Raw genomic sequence first — 16,433 nt, 5'->3', positions numbered from 1 at the left:
ATATTAAAACATTATTTGCATTTTCAGATTAAGGAAGGGTCTGGGGAACACACAGAAAGCATGATTTTGCGTCATTTTTTTTCCATAGCTACTTGGGGTTCAGTGGCTCCGCTCGGCAAAAAATGTTTGCCAATACTTTAAAAAAAAAAAAAAAAAAAAGATGCTAGATACAAGGCAAACTTTAATACTGTGTATAAAATTGAAGATAGAAATGGGGAATGTGTCGAAGAGACATCAACCCGACCATAGAACATACAACAGCAGAAGGTCACCAACAGGTCTTCAATGCAGCAAGAAATTCCCGCACGCGGAAGCGTCATTCAGCTGGCCCCTATACAAATATCATGACTAGTTCAGTGATAATGAACGCCATACTAAACTCCAAATAGTACACAAGAAACTAAAATTAAAAATAGTACACAACTAACAAAGGCCAGAGGCTCATGACTTGGGACAGGCACAAAAATGCGGCGGGGTTAAACATGTTTGTGAGCTATCAACCCTCCCCATATACCTCTAGCCAATGCAGAATAGTAAACGCATAACAAAACGCACATTAAAATTCAGTTCAAGAGAAGTTCGAGTCTGATTTCAGAAGATGTAACTAAAGAAAATAAACAAAATGACAATAATACATAAATAACAACAGACTACTAGCAGTTAACTGACATGCCAGCTCCAGACTTCAATTAAACTGATTGAAAGACTATGTCTTCATCATATGCAATACATGTATATGCAGTTCGGAATATAGAAGATACATTTATGCAGAAGATAATTATTAATTCTGATTAAATGGTACATAAAGGCTTGACTATACATGTATTATCTATAATAAACAAATAATTTTAAAATTGTATGAGCTCGAATAATATAAACATAGTTGTGAAAATAAATAAGCAGTCCCTTGCTCTAATGAAAATGAAAAATATTGCTTCAATAGTGCACAAAATAGATAACATGTCCTCTTAATTTACAAAAATAAATAATCGATCCAAAACAAATCCTCATGCCCCCTCCTCGAATATCAAATGATCGTCCCCTGATATGAAGTACGATACTTTATTCGTATACTACTATACTAAGTCAAATATTTATTTAAGTGATAAACGGCAAGTCATGGTTTTTTTTTCAAAAAACGCGTAAAGAGTTAAAGGGAAAATTCGCGATTTTTTACTTATGGTTTAAATATGTTCATTATGACAAAATATATATATTCACAAAGTTTTATCGCTATATGTCCAGTAATAAAGGAGAAATTCAACAATTAATAAAAAATTATTAACTACTTCCTGTAGGTCGTGACGTTTTCTCCTGGTTTTTGCATGCCGGGATTTAAAATACAATCAGTAAAAGTCTTGGTTTTTAATGATATTTAAACGTTATCGTAAGCGCGCCGATGACTTATGGTTTATCTAATGAACATCCGATAATAAGAAGATAAGACGCACATACGTGCAATTGTACACATTCATGAAATAAATTTTCTATGTTAAACGTATATATTCGAATTATTTTTGTAGACAACCAAAAAAGTTATAAATTTATTAATTAATGCATTTTCGGACTGATATATGAGGTGAACAAATTAAAGTACAATAATCTGTAAAGACAATATGTTGGTGTACTCTTATTGACCTTTTACTATCTCTGCTATGACTTGATTTATACGATGTGTGTATTCACGGTTCTGTGGAAAATTGAATACTCGTAGATGGCTTGTTGAAAGGTAAATTGTTATTTGCACTTCGGTATTTAACCACGCCCCTAGGGCACACCTTGCCAGGTGTGACTGTCTATTCGGATCAGTGAATTATAAAACAAGGGAGCATTCAATATACATATCTATAATACTATTTCAAGTTGGTGGCAAATAAAAATAGATCGCCGTGGAATTATTTAATTATATTTGCTGTATCATTTATTTCAATTCAAATAAATTAATTTACTAAGTAATAAACAATTTTCGGTTAAAGACGGGAAACTTAATTCATGTGTCAGAATGAAATGATATACACCTCTTGTCCTTGATTTATGTCTCATTAAAAAGGGGAAATTAGAAATAGCTTTACCAAAGCATTTTGATTTTCTTTATTAGGCAAAAAATGTACGAGAACACTTACATTTAGACTTTTGAAAGCCATGTATTAATAGATATCTGAAACTATCTGAAGATAAGTAGATAACTCTACCGAAGCGGAGTATAATATGTACGAACAAAGAAAAAAAATGTTTTTAAATCTTTGCACATTTATGATTAATTATTGTTATCTATTACTCATTCAATTACTTAATTGGTACCTAAAATATGGCTACCGCTTGGCATTAAAACTCGGTGTAGTAGGAAGGGGTTATTACATATACTAGATTATATTATTTGGATGAGGATTTGAGCTATCCTATAAAACACATTTATTAGTTAACTACATTCGAGACCAAAGCAAATTAACTTAAATGATTCAATTAACTTTACTCACATATTACTTATATTTCTATCTTATGATTTTTGCGTGCTTGTTTTTATAGAACAGTTTATATATGGTCCAAAAATTTATCATAAAATCATAACTAAAAATGTCTTGTTCGGAGAATGATAGTACTATAACAGTGGTTCCAGTCAGTCAAAAGAGTCAGATTTTGACGAGTATGGTCATTTTGGGTACGCACTAGAGCCAGAGTATACCGGAGAAGAGCTCCATGAAATGGAAGCTGCAGAAAGTTCCCGAAATCAAGATATCCTTAGCAACCATCGCTAGTTTTAAGTAACAGCATCGATTTCATAACAGTTTGTCTGAACCCGGTTGTTCTTAGAACTAATTATATAAGTTTTTTTAAGTACAATCGTATTCATATTTTACATGTTAAATGAATGAACAAATATTAAACCTATCTGTTTATTTTTTTCCGCCCATGTCTTCTCATCGCCAGAAAAAAAGTTTGTCGCACGAAAAAATGGTGTTAATTCCAGAGTCAAAATTTAAAGAACTTATTTTCCATGTTTTCTGGTTTTGTTAGGAAGAGAATTGACCTAACAAAAGAATTACTATCTTAGGCTGTCAGTAACACATGTAGAGCAGTGGGTCGTTGTTGGACATGTAAATCTTATAAAATGTATCATCTGTTTAATTTGTAGGTCACTGAAAGGAGAAGTTCCATACGGAAGTAGGTTTTGAGATTGATATTTTTTTTAAATCCAGTGACACATTTTACATGCGTATTCTTGAACGTTTGATACATCATTTACTCTCAAATTGCAAAAAACGAAAACTTCCACTTGTATTTATAGTATTTGTTGAAATAGTCCTCGTCTCACAACGTATAATACTCTATCTATTTGACCAACGATGTTCAAAAACAAAAGACAACGAATTTTATGTCATCCTTCCCTATTTTTGAATGTACTTATAAGGCTGTTCAACTGGCAAGAATACCGCTAAAGCGGACAAGCAGTTTATTCTTTAAATTGCTATCATATCACGACAAGAAAGAAAATAAATCCCGAAATTGATTTGAAACTTTAATACTCAATAGTTTTCCTAGAAAATACTCACACCCCTTTGGGATTATTAGTGTACGTCCAGTTGCATATATTTTACATGAATGTCGGAACAATTGTGATGATGATGAATTTCTTCCTTTATTCGAGAACAATTTAATTGATATATAAAACTGGGATTTTACTATGTTCATAACTTCGATGAACCAAACCAAGATATATATCGACCTGTATTTAAATCAAACTGGTTCTCTTCTTCTTCTTCTTCTTCTTTTGTTATACAATATAGTCTGATACATGCATATATTTTAAATTGCACTATAGTTCCGTAACTTTCTATCCAGGCGTATAAGTCAACATCGACAAGTGCGTACATTTTTTAAATCAATATTTTTGGTATGTTCCAGTCTGTCCTTTACTATTGACAAATTACATTTTCCCAAATTAACCCTCGGAAAAAATATGGATATAGATTTTTATTTCTTCAAATCTTTTTTTTTTTGTGGTATTTTTTATATTTTCATAAATAATATTCTTTACACCAGAAATGTTATTTATAAACAAGCGTACGAGTTAAGTAATTGGCATCATATCACTTTCGGACACACAAGACAGATCTGATGTGTATTATACACCTGATAGTTCAAAATGTAAAGTTATAAGTCTGCCGTGTACACTGATCAATACCTACAGAAGTGAAACGATGCATGAACTTGCAAGCCCGACAGGAAATCGCTTGCCGAATACCTGGACGTGTCACCTGAGTCCTCACACCCCTCACAATACCTTTGGGAGTAATACCTTTAGCGGTGCTGGTGATCAGATGAGGAAAGATCCGAATTTATTTGAATAAAGTTTATTACTTTAAAGAATTATGAACGAATTAGATTTTTGAAAACAATTTTCACGGAACACTTATTTATTATTTGAACTTTGACTTTTTAACTAATTCCAATATTAACAGTTTAAAAATAACAGATATATAATAATGGTCATTTAAAAAAAAAATAAGAACATTTTCCGTATCAAGTTTATAGTTAAGTCAGATAAAACGATCGTACGATTGACAAGATATCGACACGCAATTACGACTACATCGGTTACTGTAGTTTTGGTTCTTTGTGTTTTATAGACATATCGTGATTATAATCGTAGAAGGTAACAAAATGGCGGAGCGTAGAAAATTGATACTCAAAATTTAAAATCGATGTTGATCTCTTATCTAGCGGAATAAAACTTTAATATCTATAAATTTGAGCCTTTTTATACAGAATGGACATAATATCAATTTTTGATTTTTTTGCGAAGTTTCCCTTTAATTCATTTCAATATAAGCTATCTTTAAAAATGCCTTTTCGGACTTCTCTTTGGTATTTCAATTTTCTAAATATATTTCATGTTAATTCAAACTATGCTGTCTCAGTTTACACTCCTCCGACAAGTCAGAGGAAAGTAATGTTATTTTAATTCCGATTACACACTAGCCACAAGACCACAGATTTTTAGAATTTACTTATTACTGTCGATTTAATTAACTTTAATTGTTTGTTTGCGATTATACAGAGGATAAAACTCTGGTGATGCCAGTGATGACTGAAAAACTTTTAAGAGTGAATGTTAAAATGATAGATTAATTTACAAGTAGTGCGATATGGGTTCTTTTTGTTCATTTGTATGTTTCGGGTTAAGTCAGGTTGTCGTCCATTTCACTGACTGTCTAGTATACATTATAGTTTAGGGACAAACTGGCGCTATAGCCCATTTGGCGGATTCAGCTATTTTCAAAAGGGGGTTACAATCATATGTCCCCATTCAAAAGCATTTATCGTAAAAAAAAGGGGTTCCAACCCCGAACACCCCTATTGAAACTCAGTTTGTTTCTTTGATACATTCCCCGTTTCAATTCAGGCTCTACTTCGGATACAAGCCGGAACATTCAGATAAATTACTAGCGTTGTCCATCGAAAAAAACAAACCCAAATAAATCTTAGTCTTATGTAATAGACTGTATTAAATCAAAAGAGGGTAAAATTATTTGTTGTCACAATAGTTTGAAATCAATCAAAGAGTTCAAGCCGAGGTTCAAGCATGACTATTATCATGCTAAAATATCTTGGATGACTTCTGATGATTTTTTGTTTCAAATAATGAAAATTTAAAAAATGTAAGATCTTTAGCAATGAAAAAACAAAAATCAATTTCAAAGTTTTTTTTTTGGATCATTGTTGCATTATGCCATAATGAGGTCTGGTGACGCCTGCGACGTCCGCGATATTGAAATCGGACGTCGTTGAAGACACCTGGGCGTGATTGACAGATAATGAAATAGACTATAAAGAATGTACATAATGTCACGTGACTATGTCAATATCCGGTCTGTCATTTTGGAAAAGTTTGCAAACTTCATAAATTATGTCAAAAAGTTTCTAATAGTTTGCTTATACACAATTTAATGCAAATTATGGTATAAATTAAAGGATTTAACTTATTTAACACTTATGCATACTATGCACTTTTAAAGTGGGCGTGTAATGTCGACGAAGGGACGAATATTAGGAATACACATCGGATCAAAATCAAAGAAGAAATCAAATGATACAGATAATCGAGATCAGGTAAAGACAAAACAACAATGATTTTACTTTTATTTTCAAATGCATTTAATCTAAAAAGATAAATCATCTTCCACTGTACTACAACTTTATACATCTTAATTGTTTCAATCAACATCTTTCGAGAAGATAAACTATGCAAAGACTCTGATAAAAGTATTTAAAGAATTATGACATCTTTGGCTGTTGGGAGACTGACATCCAAGCAAGACAACAATATGAATAACTAGCTGATGATGTATGCATTTGGATTAAATACATGGTTAAATAAAATTATCAATCAAATGTTTCACACATATCTATGTATGGCATATATACATGAATGTATTGCCAATATTGGTCATGTTGAGTACATGAATGAAAAGTGAATGAAGAAACTGTTTATAAAGCTGAGGTGAATACTTAATCCTTTCTAAACAGCATCATTGTAAACTTTTTACTAAAGCAACCATATATTCTGATAAATTTGTCTATGCACCTAGAATCTGCAATTTCTAGTGTGCTCTCTAGCCAAAAATTGATGGAGGTTGCATCCATTTTCAGGCTGCACCCTTCTGCCCTAACACTAAGAATAAACGTGCCTCAATGTCTACAAAGTATACAATTAACCATGAGCATGTCAAGTGCCTTCATGCATCTTCAATAATGCTTTCATTTATTCTAGACAATTTTCAACTAATAACAAACAAGACTTCATTCAAAGCATGTGATGACTTTTGTAATGTAATAGTCCATTTGCCAATTACCGATTTGATTCTGTTATTACACACTTTTAATCAAGTTACTTCCCTTTGTGAATTGTAGACTGGTTCCATACCGGACAAAATTGCCTTTTGCCAATGTAAAGCATACATTGTAGCAAATTGAAAGTGGTGTACCGGCGGTTCAACTTTTTTTTTTTTACGAAAAAAAAATTTCTGATATCAAAAGTATTTAGCTTAATTAACAACAATTTAATGTAGTTAAAAGATTTGAAAACCTTTGAGATTACTCACATTACGCACAGGTTAATTTGCTCTTTCTGCTAGCTCCCCATTGTAAATAAAAATTAATGTCCCTCATAAGGGAGACAACTTAAGAGGGATCTCTAATAACAGGGTCAATTGACAGGAATATGCAAATAACCTATTGCTGTATAAGCCACAAAGTCTAGTGTTTTTTTGTGGAACAACACCAATTCTTTCCTCCATGATCTTCTTTATGCAACAACAATCCTGTTCAGTCTATAAATTGTTGTACATGTATTCTAAAGTACCATTATATACTTACTTGTGAAGGATATACATTTAAAAAAGGCATGAAAGGTATTGATCAAAGATAACTAGATACATTTTGTAAATATGTTTACAAGGCAGCAACTTTGCACAATTGAAATTCTGTTTTCAAATTTGTATTGCACAAAATTAAAAAAAGGGGGGGTTATTTTTTTAATTTTTGGGTGGGGGCAATTCGCATCAGCATAGTGTATTGCATGAAATTCAAATCATATAACCAATTCTAAGTTCTTTGACTACAGTTATTCTGTATCTTATTATGTGACATGTGTCAATAACAAATTATTCAGACCCAGAGCTCCAGATAAGAATTCACAAATTGGGGTTTTTACCCACCATTTTCTTATGTAATTGAGTGATAAAGAATTTTGATTGCATTATCAATTCCAATTCACCCCTCAAGTTAATATCAAATTGGGTTTTTCACCACCAAGCTCCTTAATGTATTGGGTTTTTTCATCAACACAATATTGAATATTTAGGCAATATCAACCCCAGATGTTTTTCCATCTTAAATATGTTTCTTTCTTTGAATAATATGTGCTATAGCTGTTTTATTTCTTAATTCACTGACGAGCAATTGTAGGTTTAATTTGTGTCCCGTTTCAAACCTTCTGCCAGTTTTGTATTTTTTCACAACTTATGTAAACTGTAAATATCGGATACATGTATATGTGTTTTCCCAGGCACTCGTTTCAGATTTTTTTTCTCTTATATGCCTTTTTATAAAAAATTCTGATAGTTGTGCCTGTGTGTGTATTCACTCATTAACCTAGCTGCAGAACCGTAGCTCATAGGTCCTTATGTTATTTTTTTACTATTTGCGGACCAAGACATAAGGACCTATTAGCTACGGTGAAATGAAAAAAAAAAAGTATATAAACTCTAATTATACTTGAATGTTTTTGTTTTATTCAATTTACATAAATCTGGGTTAAATTGTCCGTTATTTATAGAACTTTTGGTTTCCAATTACATATCATTTCATAATTGATTTGGCCTTTCACTTTCACTTTCTAACGCCAACTGATTCAGCTTTTGACGATGTCCTGTGTTTATTAATAATGTTCTCGTTAAGGTACGCAAACACGCCCATGCGTTCGACGGACTCTTCCTAAAAACACTGCCTGAGTCTTGTAATCATCATATCTTTCCCTCAGCTATTCAAAAGAAGCTGAAAACATGCTTCTATTTAATATTTTTACCAGACATTCACTTTCGTTTTAATTCAATGTATGTTAACCCTTTCCTCCATAATGACGCCTTTTGACGCCACCCCCTTTACTCCATAATGACGCCTTTTGACGCCTGTGTAGTACCTCAGTTGAAACACTTCGACTACAAAGTGTCTGCAGTTGACTTAATAAAGTTTGTATCCAATATGAAAAGGAATATCATAGGAATATCTGTCTTAAATTTATTTGATGAAATAGTTGTTTTTCACAATGCTTTAATACTTCAAATCATAAGTTCAGCATTTTATCAAAAAAATCCTTATGCGAATCAAGTATGCAAAAAAAAAATTTCAATGGAGGAAAGGGTTAAGATAAGTCTCGAGCAATTCGAAAAAAATCTGACATGACACACGCTAATTGGATAAATGCCGAGAAGATCGAAATGTTTTCAAAAACACGTGTACCTTTTGAGCAAGGGAAAATTCCAACAGGGACCCATTTCAGCTACTTGATGCAGTGATCTATTTTAAGAACGAAAGGACATTTCTATTATTTGTATTGCGTGATCACGCAAATACGCAGCTTATCTGGAGCTCTGAGACCTGTATTAAGCATGAATATGCCCCAACGGTTCAGGGTTGGACTTCTGCAGTCGTATCCAGCTGCGCTAGGCGAAGCAATTTAGGATGAATGATATATATACGTGTGGATATGAAAATAAGATATATAATTACTGTCCAACAGATAATTTTAGGCAATATTATTTAATTAAAAATGCAATTGAGAAATGATGTTGTTACAATGTACAATGTATGTATTGAAGATCATACAGGGCCAAAGTGAAAACCTAAAAGTCAAGCTCAAATCATTGTAGCAGTACAAGTTTATAGCTACTTTCATATTGACCTTACACATTGTAAAGATTTTGAGTGATTTGCTTAAAGGGGCACTAGCTACGAGATGTATAAAAAATCTAAAGTTTGATTTTTTTTATCAATCAATAATGAAAGTGAAATAGTGAAATAAAAATTCGCTTTTTGCAGCCAAAAAGGTTCAATTTTGTCAAATTACGCAAAGAAACATTGATAATTAGGTTTTCACTTGCACGTAAATGAGTCGACCTCTTTAAATCCGTATTCATGTGAACTTCAATTTAACCCCTATCTAGAGATTGACAACGCATGCATTGTACGTGTACTGGTTATTTAAAGAAAAAGAATGTCAACAATGAAAGTGAAACTACGGTAAATCATTTGATTACTAATTCGATGCACATAAAATCATTCTTATATGGTTAAAAGCAATGAGAAACATCTATTTTTAATCTATAAATAAAATCAAACAGACCAATAAAAATCCAATTGCATGTGTTGGTTTAATCTATTCATATCTTTTTTTATGTTTACATCACTTATATGGTCATCTGAGGTCAAATCGATAGTTAATTAGATGGCGTCTGGACTGAAGTACACACGAAAGGAACCTATATTTCATCTACCCCATGCTATCTGTAAACTGTTTATTTTAGACTTTTGATAGTGTGGATAAATGTTTCACATTGTTATAAATCAAATATGAGAATTTGAGTCAAATTGGTGACCATGAATTTGACAGCTAGTGCCCCTTTAAGGATCTTTTGACATGTCATCTTTTCTGTTCTCATGAGGAAAAACCATATTTGAGGCCAAAATAATACAGATTTTAAAATTTTGTATATATAAACAGGGTTTTGAAGGTTTTAAACCTAAATATTTTAGATAGCAATAAAAATTAACATTAAAGAAGTGAAAAAATCTGATGTTTATGGGTATGTCAGAGGTACAAATAAAATGTTAGTCCTTTTAATGTAGAATACGGGAAATTTATAATTTAAAAAAATTATAATAATTATCCTATAAGTAAGATAATAAGAATCGAATGTGGCTAGGAAATTAAAGATAATTTATGCAACTTTCAGTCGATGTCAGTGAGAAAAAGAGCAAATTTATGTTTTCTAATGAATGGTATAGCATTAAAAACAATTTTATGTGCATTAAAAAAAGGAGGGAAAATTACTGCATTTTAAACAAATTTTATTGAATAATAAAAACATTAAATTAAAAACATATAAGCCTTTGTATCATGCTTTTAAAACCATGATTACATACTAATAATACAAGGAATGTGAAAATGCTAAAAATTATGAGCTTGACATTCAGACTATTTTAACACATACATATTACATTTCAGAATTCTACAGATGAAGGCGATCAGGTAGAAGCCACAAACAAAATGACAAAAAGTTCCTCATTAACCAGTATACCTACCAGTGAACCAGAAAAACTCATTGTGGATCAGAGTGATATCATTACGCTAACACAGGATGTTAAATGTTTTTCCGATGGACTCAATCGTCTTAAAACAGTATTTGAAGATCATGGTATTTATACAATAGAAATTTTTCCTGGTAGTATAATGTACATGTATCGTGTGTTTTTCACTTCATTGTTTATCGTACAGATCTTTTCTTGTCCATTTAAATTTGCTCTTACATTTTTTGTACATGTACTCATAAAAATTGCATATATTAGCTATAGAGAGAAGCGGTTAACTTTAAAATATTTGCTTTGACCTAAAGGGGAACCAAATGAATAAAATGGATAAACCATAAATTCTAATTGAGACATACCTATTTGTTTTACATATATTTTAGTTCAAATTTAATTGGTTGATTATTTAGTTATTTACCATAATAATACACTTTATATACAGTCTATCTAAAATACCTTCATGTATAAACCTTGATGCTAATCTCTTTATTAAAGAAACATCTTTTGTATATAAAAAAAATATATAAAAGAATTATCAAATTTAATCTAATTTCTTATTTTCAATGTCCATTGTCTTTGCTGGTGTCAAAATGAATAATTTATTAAAAGTGAATTAAACTCTTTAATATGCATCATTTCTTGAAATTAAATCCTTGTTAATACTGATTACTTGGATAATGGTAATTTCATGCTTGGGTGATTTATGTTGTAAATTTTAATGTAATGTACCCAGTTTGTTACTTGATTCAGAAATAAACAAGGCCATTAATGGTTGTTTTATGGGAGAAATTTAATTAACTTTAGCAGGTGGTATAATAGTTTAAGGTGAAATTTTATCTAGAATGCTACAGAATAAAATATTAAACTAAAAAAGCTTAAAGAAATAAATATATATGACAACACTATATGCACTTAAGAACTAAAATATGTAAATTAGATCATGAAAGTCTGAATCAGCAAAGATTGATTTTATTAAAAGTAATACATTTTGAAATTTAAAGTGAGCTTGTTGTAGAATATATGTACATGTTAGTGATGTAACTGTTATTATCGCTATTTTGTGCATTTTGCCTTTGATCTTTTTTTGTGATAATTTTCATATCATGCTTCTCGCTTGAGATGGGAAAATTATCGCTAGAAACTAAGGAGGCCATGTGGCGTTGCTAACGAAATTGACATGAAATTGACAACGTCGTCATAGGTAAAATAGTGATAAACAGATTATCATTGGTCATCTCAACTCTATTGCTTTTCTCACTATCGCTGTACCAGCTCAAGCGAGAAAATCAATCTCTTTGCGATGTTCAATGATAATCTATAAATCTATGTGTTAATCACCAATGCACATCACTGTAAAAATGGAATAAAATAAATGATATTTTCTGTTAATGTTTGACATATAATAGTGTATAAAGTTGTAATTTCCAGATTCTACAGAAGAAGTGAGAGTTACTATTCATGAAAGGCTTGGAGAAGTTCTGTCCATATTAAAGAATTTACTACATCGATATCCAGCCTTACAATCTACAGAACTGTTTGCTGCATCAGGAAGTCTAATAACTAAAGTCAAATGTATGTATGATAAAAAAAAATTGTGAAAATGTTATATTTATATTCAGAACTTTCAATTATTAGTCATTACATGTGGTACCTGAATGGTGAATTTTGAATAAAAAGAGATTTTGAGTTGGCACATACATATATAAAGTATTTAGTAAACTTGAAAACAATTTGTAACAATGCAATAAAAAGAAATCTAGGTGTCGCATACATGAAGCGGTAAATAGGGATTTACACAGTGTAGGAAAATTACTAAGAAACATTATTACAAAGTTCTATCGGTACATATATGTCTTGCATATATTTTAATATTATATCTGAATCTGGGGTTTCACATTGATAAAAGACTTTTTTACCATCTCTTTTTACATGTATACATGTAGTATGAAATTGCAGATTGCTCACAATTGTACAAATTATAACTTTTAAATGATTTACAAACCACAATTTTTGTTTTCAGCATATAACCAAGGCAGTTCTAATCCTGATGTCAAAGATCCTAGTTTGTTTGAAGCTATTGATCAGCTAGCACTGGCATTCAGTAGTGGGTAGGTATTGATGCTCATCCGTAAACTGTGACACAACTGTCATTCTAAGAAATCTCGCTTATGCTCAGGGTAAAATAATAATTGAATATAAATGCCCAACCCAGGGTTAAATGAAAACAAATCTACGGCTGCCATGAATTATTTTGATTCCTATAGGACAAATTTTGTAATTTTGTAATTGTGAATGCCCTATACAAAATGTACATACGATACTGTTTCGGCTGTTGTTTTACCCTATTTTAATAATATTAGTAATATTATATTATTCAATGAATATTTTTCGCTTATAAATATATTTTCATACAATGTAATTTTATTCGTTCTGAGGTCTAACAAGAAAATTTAAAACGCCCTGTATATACATATGATTTTATGCTTACGGAAACATACTTGTGACGTCACCTTGTTTCGTTGCTATACCATGAAAATAAAATCATTTAGCAGAATTTTCGTTTAAGAATTTTTACCATGAACAATAAATTGAAATGGACAAATTTGTTTATTTGGCTATAGAATAGAGATAAATGTATTGTATCTAAATCTTGGCCTACATAAACTGGGGGGTTTCAATGTCGAAAATTGAAAATATCTGGTAGTATAAATAAGTTGGACGTATTGCGGAACAGCCGTTTTTGTGTATTACTGCGTTTGGGCTGAAGGTAGATGTATTGCTGTGATACTGGTTGACGATAATTGCTGTTTAATTTTTAAATGCAATAGCTGCTTTTACACCGAAATTTATAAGTTAACAGTGATTTTATAAGCAGATGCATTTTCTTTGCAAAACTTGGATTAAACAGATAATAATGAGCATTAAAGGTCCGGTAAGGACTTATTTTGGCCTCAAATTTCAGGTTCATCTGACGAAAGATTTTGACCACTTTTTAAACACTTAAGTGTCTATTTCACTTGATTCAATTAGTTTATTTGAAAGATTTTAACTGATTTAGTCATTGAAAACCATCCGATTCAAGCTCAAATATGAAAAATCTACCAAATATGCCGAAAAATGTCACTTTATAGGTCGTTTTTGTCAAAAATGAAACTGGCCGCATCCGTGTTCATCCACAACCTTTAGATATGTTATGTATTATCATAAAATACAACTTACATTTCAATATTAAGGATGAACACGAATGCGGCCACTTTCGTTTTACACGGAAACTGTCTAAAATTTAACTAAAATGCTAGAATTTTGCAGATTTCAGTAATTTAGCATGACTTAATGGTGCTACAAACCCGATATATGTGCATTGTATTGTCAAAAACAGCCCATATTTATGTAGCAGAAGCATTCTTGTGTCCAATAAATAACGAAAAATCTATAATTTAACAATTTTGTAAAACTGCTATATTTTGGGGCCAAAAATGGGTCTTACCGGACCTACTCCTTTTGTCTTACTTACCAATGACATAATTTTATTTGGGTCATATTCAATCGAGAATATAAATAATTTAGTTGAATGTTGGTAAATTTTATAAAACATTTGCATATGGGAATATGATTGAAATTCATACTTCTTAACTTTTTATTTCAGGGTATCAGACTACCTCATGGGAGATATGGGCAGTGCATTTTTGGAAAAAGGAACGAAAGGCACAAAGGTAAAATAACTCTGTCTTATCAAATATTTATTATGTGTAATATTTTGGAAAACTGACATCAAATCTGATACATCCATTTTGTGGAGTGTACTACTTTGTACTTGATTTTCGTAATTTTTTGTCATGTGTAAACCTTCAATATTTGCCACTGGACTTTAAAGAAAACAGCCATGAGGATATACTCTGCATATTTTAAAAACTTGTTTGAATGAAGAAACAGTTATTCACAGATCTTAAAATATTATTAAAAAAAACAACAAAAAACCCTCTTTGAGATCGAAACCTCAGAATGATTTATTTTACATGGCATAATGGATGAAATATTGCTTTCCCTGTCATTAGTCTGAGCTGACAACAGTAAGCTGAGTTTGTTTTAGAGATTTTCTAATTGGCAGAATTTATTCATATCATGTTCCCTTTACTTTTTTAGTCATGTGAAGATTTACTTTCTGCCAAGGATGAAGAAAAAGGAGCAGATTATCAAAATGAAGGTAAAAAACTTTCTTATCTATTAAGTAATGTTTAATGATGATGTAATTGTTGTAACTAGGAAATATTATATCTTTAAAGCATATGACAAATTAAATCTCTGGTATCATTTGCAGTTGTCTGTAAACTTTTACATTTTCGTCTTTACTTTTAAACCTTTTAGCAAATTTAAACCAGACTTCACAGGAATACTGTATGGAAGATCTTTCACAAAAATATCTCATTGTTTCAGATTCATTAAAAAGAATGGTTTTAGGGAAACATCTTTTTACTCAATAGGCCATATTTCAAAAATCTTCTCTGAAACTACAAAGTACAATGAAATTAAACTGAGAGAATCAATGTCAGATTGGAAGATTCTGTTCAAAACATCTACACGCATTGAAGTAAATATGTGTAATGAATTCCTTGAAGTTGTCAAAGAATTTTTACAAAGATTTATTTCATGATTATGTTATCTGAATATTGTCCTTTCCAGTAAAACAGTTATCAACAGAAGAAATTGACAGAGTGTTGTCTCAGTTAGAAGCAGGAGTAGACGTTGCATTACAGAGGGCCAAGGCTTGGTCCAAGTACATGAAGGATATCACCTCCTATATTGAACGCAAGGCTCATTTAGGTAATATATCATTATCACAAAAATAATTATATCTCCTCTTCAAAGTAATAAATTTAAAGTCGTTTATTTTATGTGGGTTTTTTCTACATCCTTTCTAAACAATTTTGATTATTTTACACAGGATTTGTTTTGTCAACTTGCATACTTGAGAAATTGTTGAAAATTTGGAAATTACCTTTAATAATTTTTGGTTCACATTTTACTAGTGAAAATTGAATTTAACTGTTAAATATCTAATTACATATTAGATGACATATTCATATAAGGCATCAAAATTAAGTCAAGTTCTAAATTTGACGTAACAAATAGAATCACTTGCCAAAATAATTATGGTTTTACTTTCTAATTGATTGCTCAAAAAAATAATTCTCAAAAGTTTGCTATTTATTAGATTTATGTGTTTGTCTTTTGTACAGAAACAGAGTATTCTAAAAACTTGGCAAGACTGGCCCAGACTATGCGACCTGTTTTAACAGAAGAGGTATTTTAATGCATGATTTCTATATTCATAATTTAATGTGAAAAATTGGTCTTTCTCCTCGACAAACTACAACATAATATTGAGGGCAAATAATTTCTTGTTAGTGTTTGTTTTGAAAATTGAAAGATGTATAGTTAAATTGTGTCTTGTGTCAAGTGGAATGCAGCATAAAGAAGCCAAAAAGACGATGTAGAATATTCAAATATTATTTTTTTTGACTGTATAAAACCTGTAATTGCTTTTTTCTCACAATAATTGATTTATT

At 30.9% G+C, this 16,433-nt stretch overlaps 1 protein-coding gene across 12 annotated transcripts in view; it reads left to right on the top strand.

Annotated features, from left to right (window-relative positions):
* The first annotated feature begins 5,858 nt into the window (after positions 1-5,858).
* Positions 5,859-16,433, top strand: part of LOC134721932 (rho GTPase-activating protein 45-like) — a 50,395-nt gene continuing 39,820 nt past the window's right edge. For all 12 annotated transcript variants that reach the window (XM_063585254.1, XM_063585263.1, XM_063585245.1 and 9 more), the window contains exons 1-8: positions 5,859-6,111; positions 10,787-10,976; positions 12,295-12,438; positions 12,887-12,974; positions 14,513-14,579; positions 15,010-15,070; positions 15,547-15,687; positions 16,104-16,168. In XM_063585254.1, the coding sequence (XP_063441324.1) occupies positions 6,028-6,111; positions 10,787-10,976; positions 12,295-12,438; positions 12,887-12,974; positions 14,513-14,579; positions 15,010-15,070; positions 15,547-15,687; positions 16,104-16,168 (840 nt within the window). In that variant the 5' untranslated portion in view covers positions 5,859-6,027. The remainder of the gene's footprint in view (positions 6,112-10,786; positions 10,977-12,294; positions 12,439-12,886; positions 12,975-14,512; positions 14,580-15,009; positions 15,071-15,546; positions 15,688-16,103; positions 16,169-16,433) is intronic.

The sequence above is a fragment of the Mytilus trossulus genome, chromosome 1 (genome assembly GCF_036588685.1).
Source record: "Mytilus trossulus isolate FHL-02 chromosome 1, PNRI_Mtr1.1.1.hap1, whole genome shotgun sequence".
Classification (NCBI taxonomy): Eukaryota; Metazoa; Mollusca; class Bivalvia; order Mytilida; family Mytilidae; genus Mytilus; species Mytilus trossulus.
Note: the sequence above shows the minus strand (reverse complement) of the source record. Positions and strands in the feature narration are given on the sequence as shown.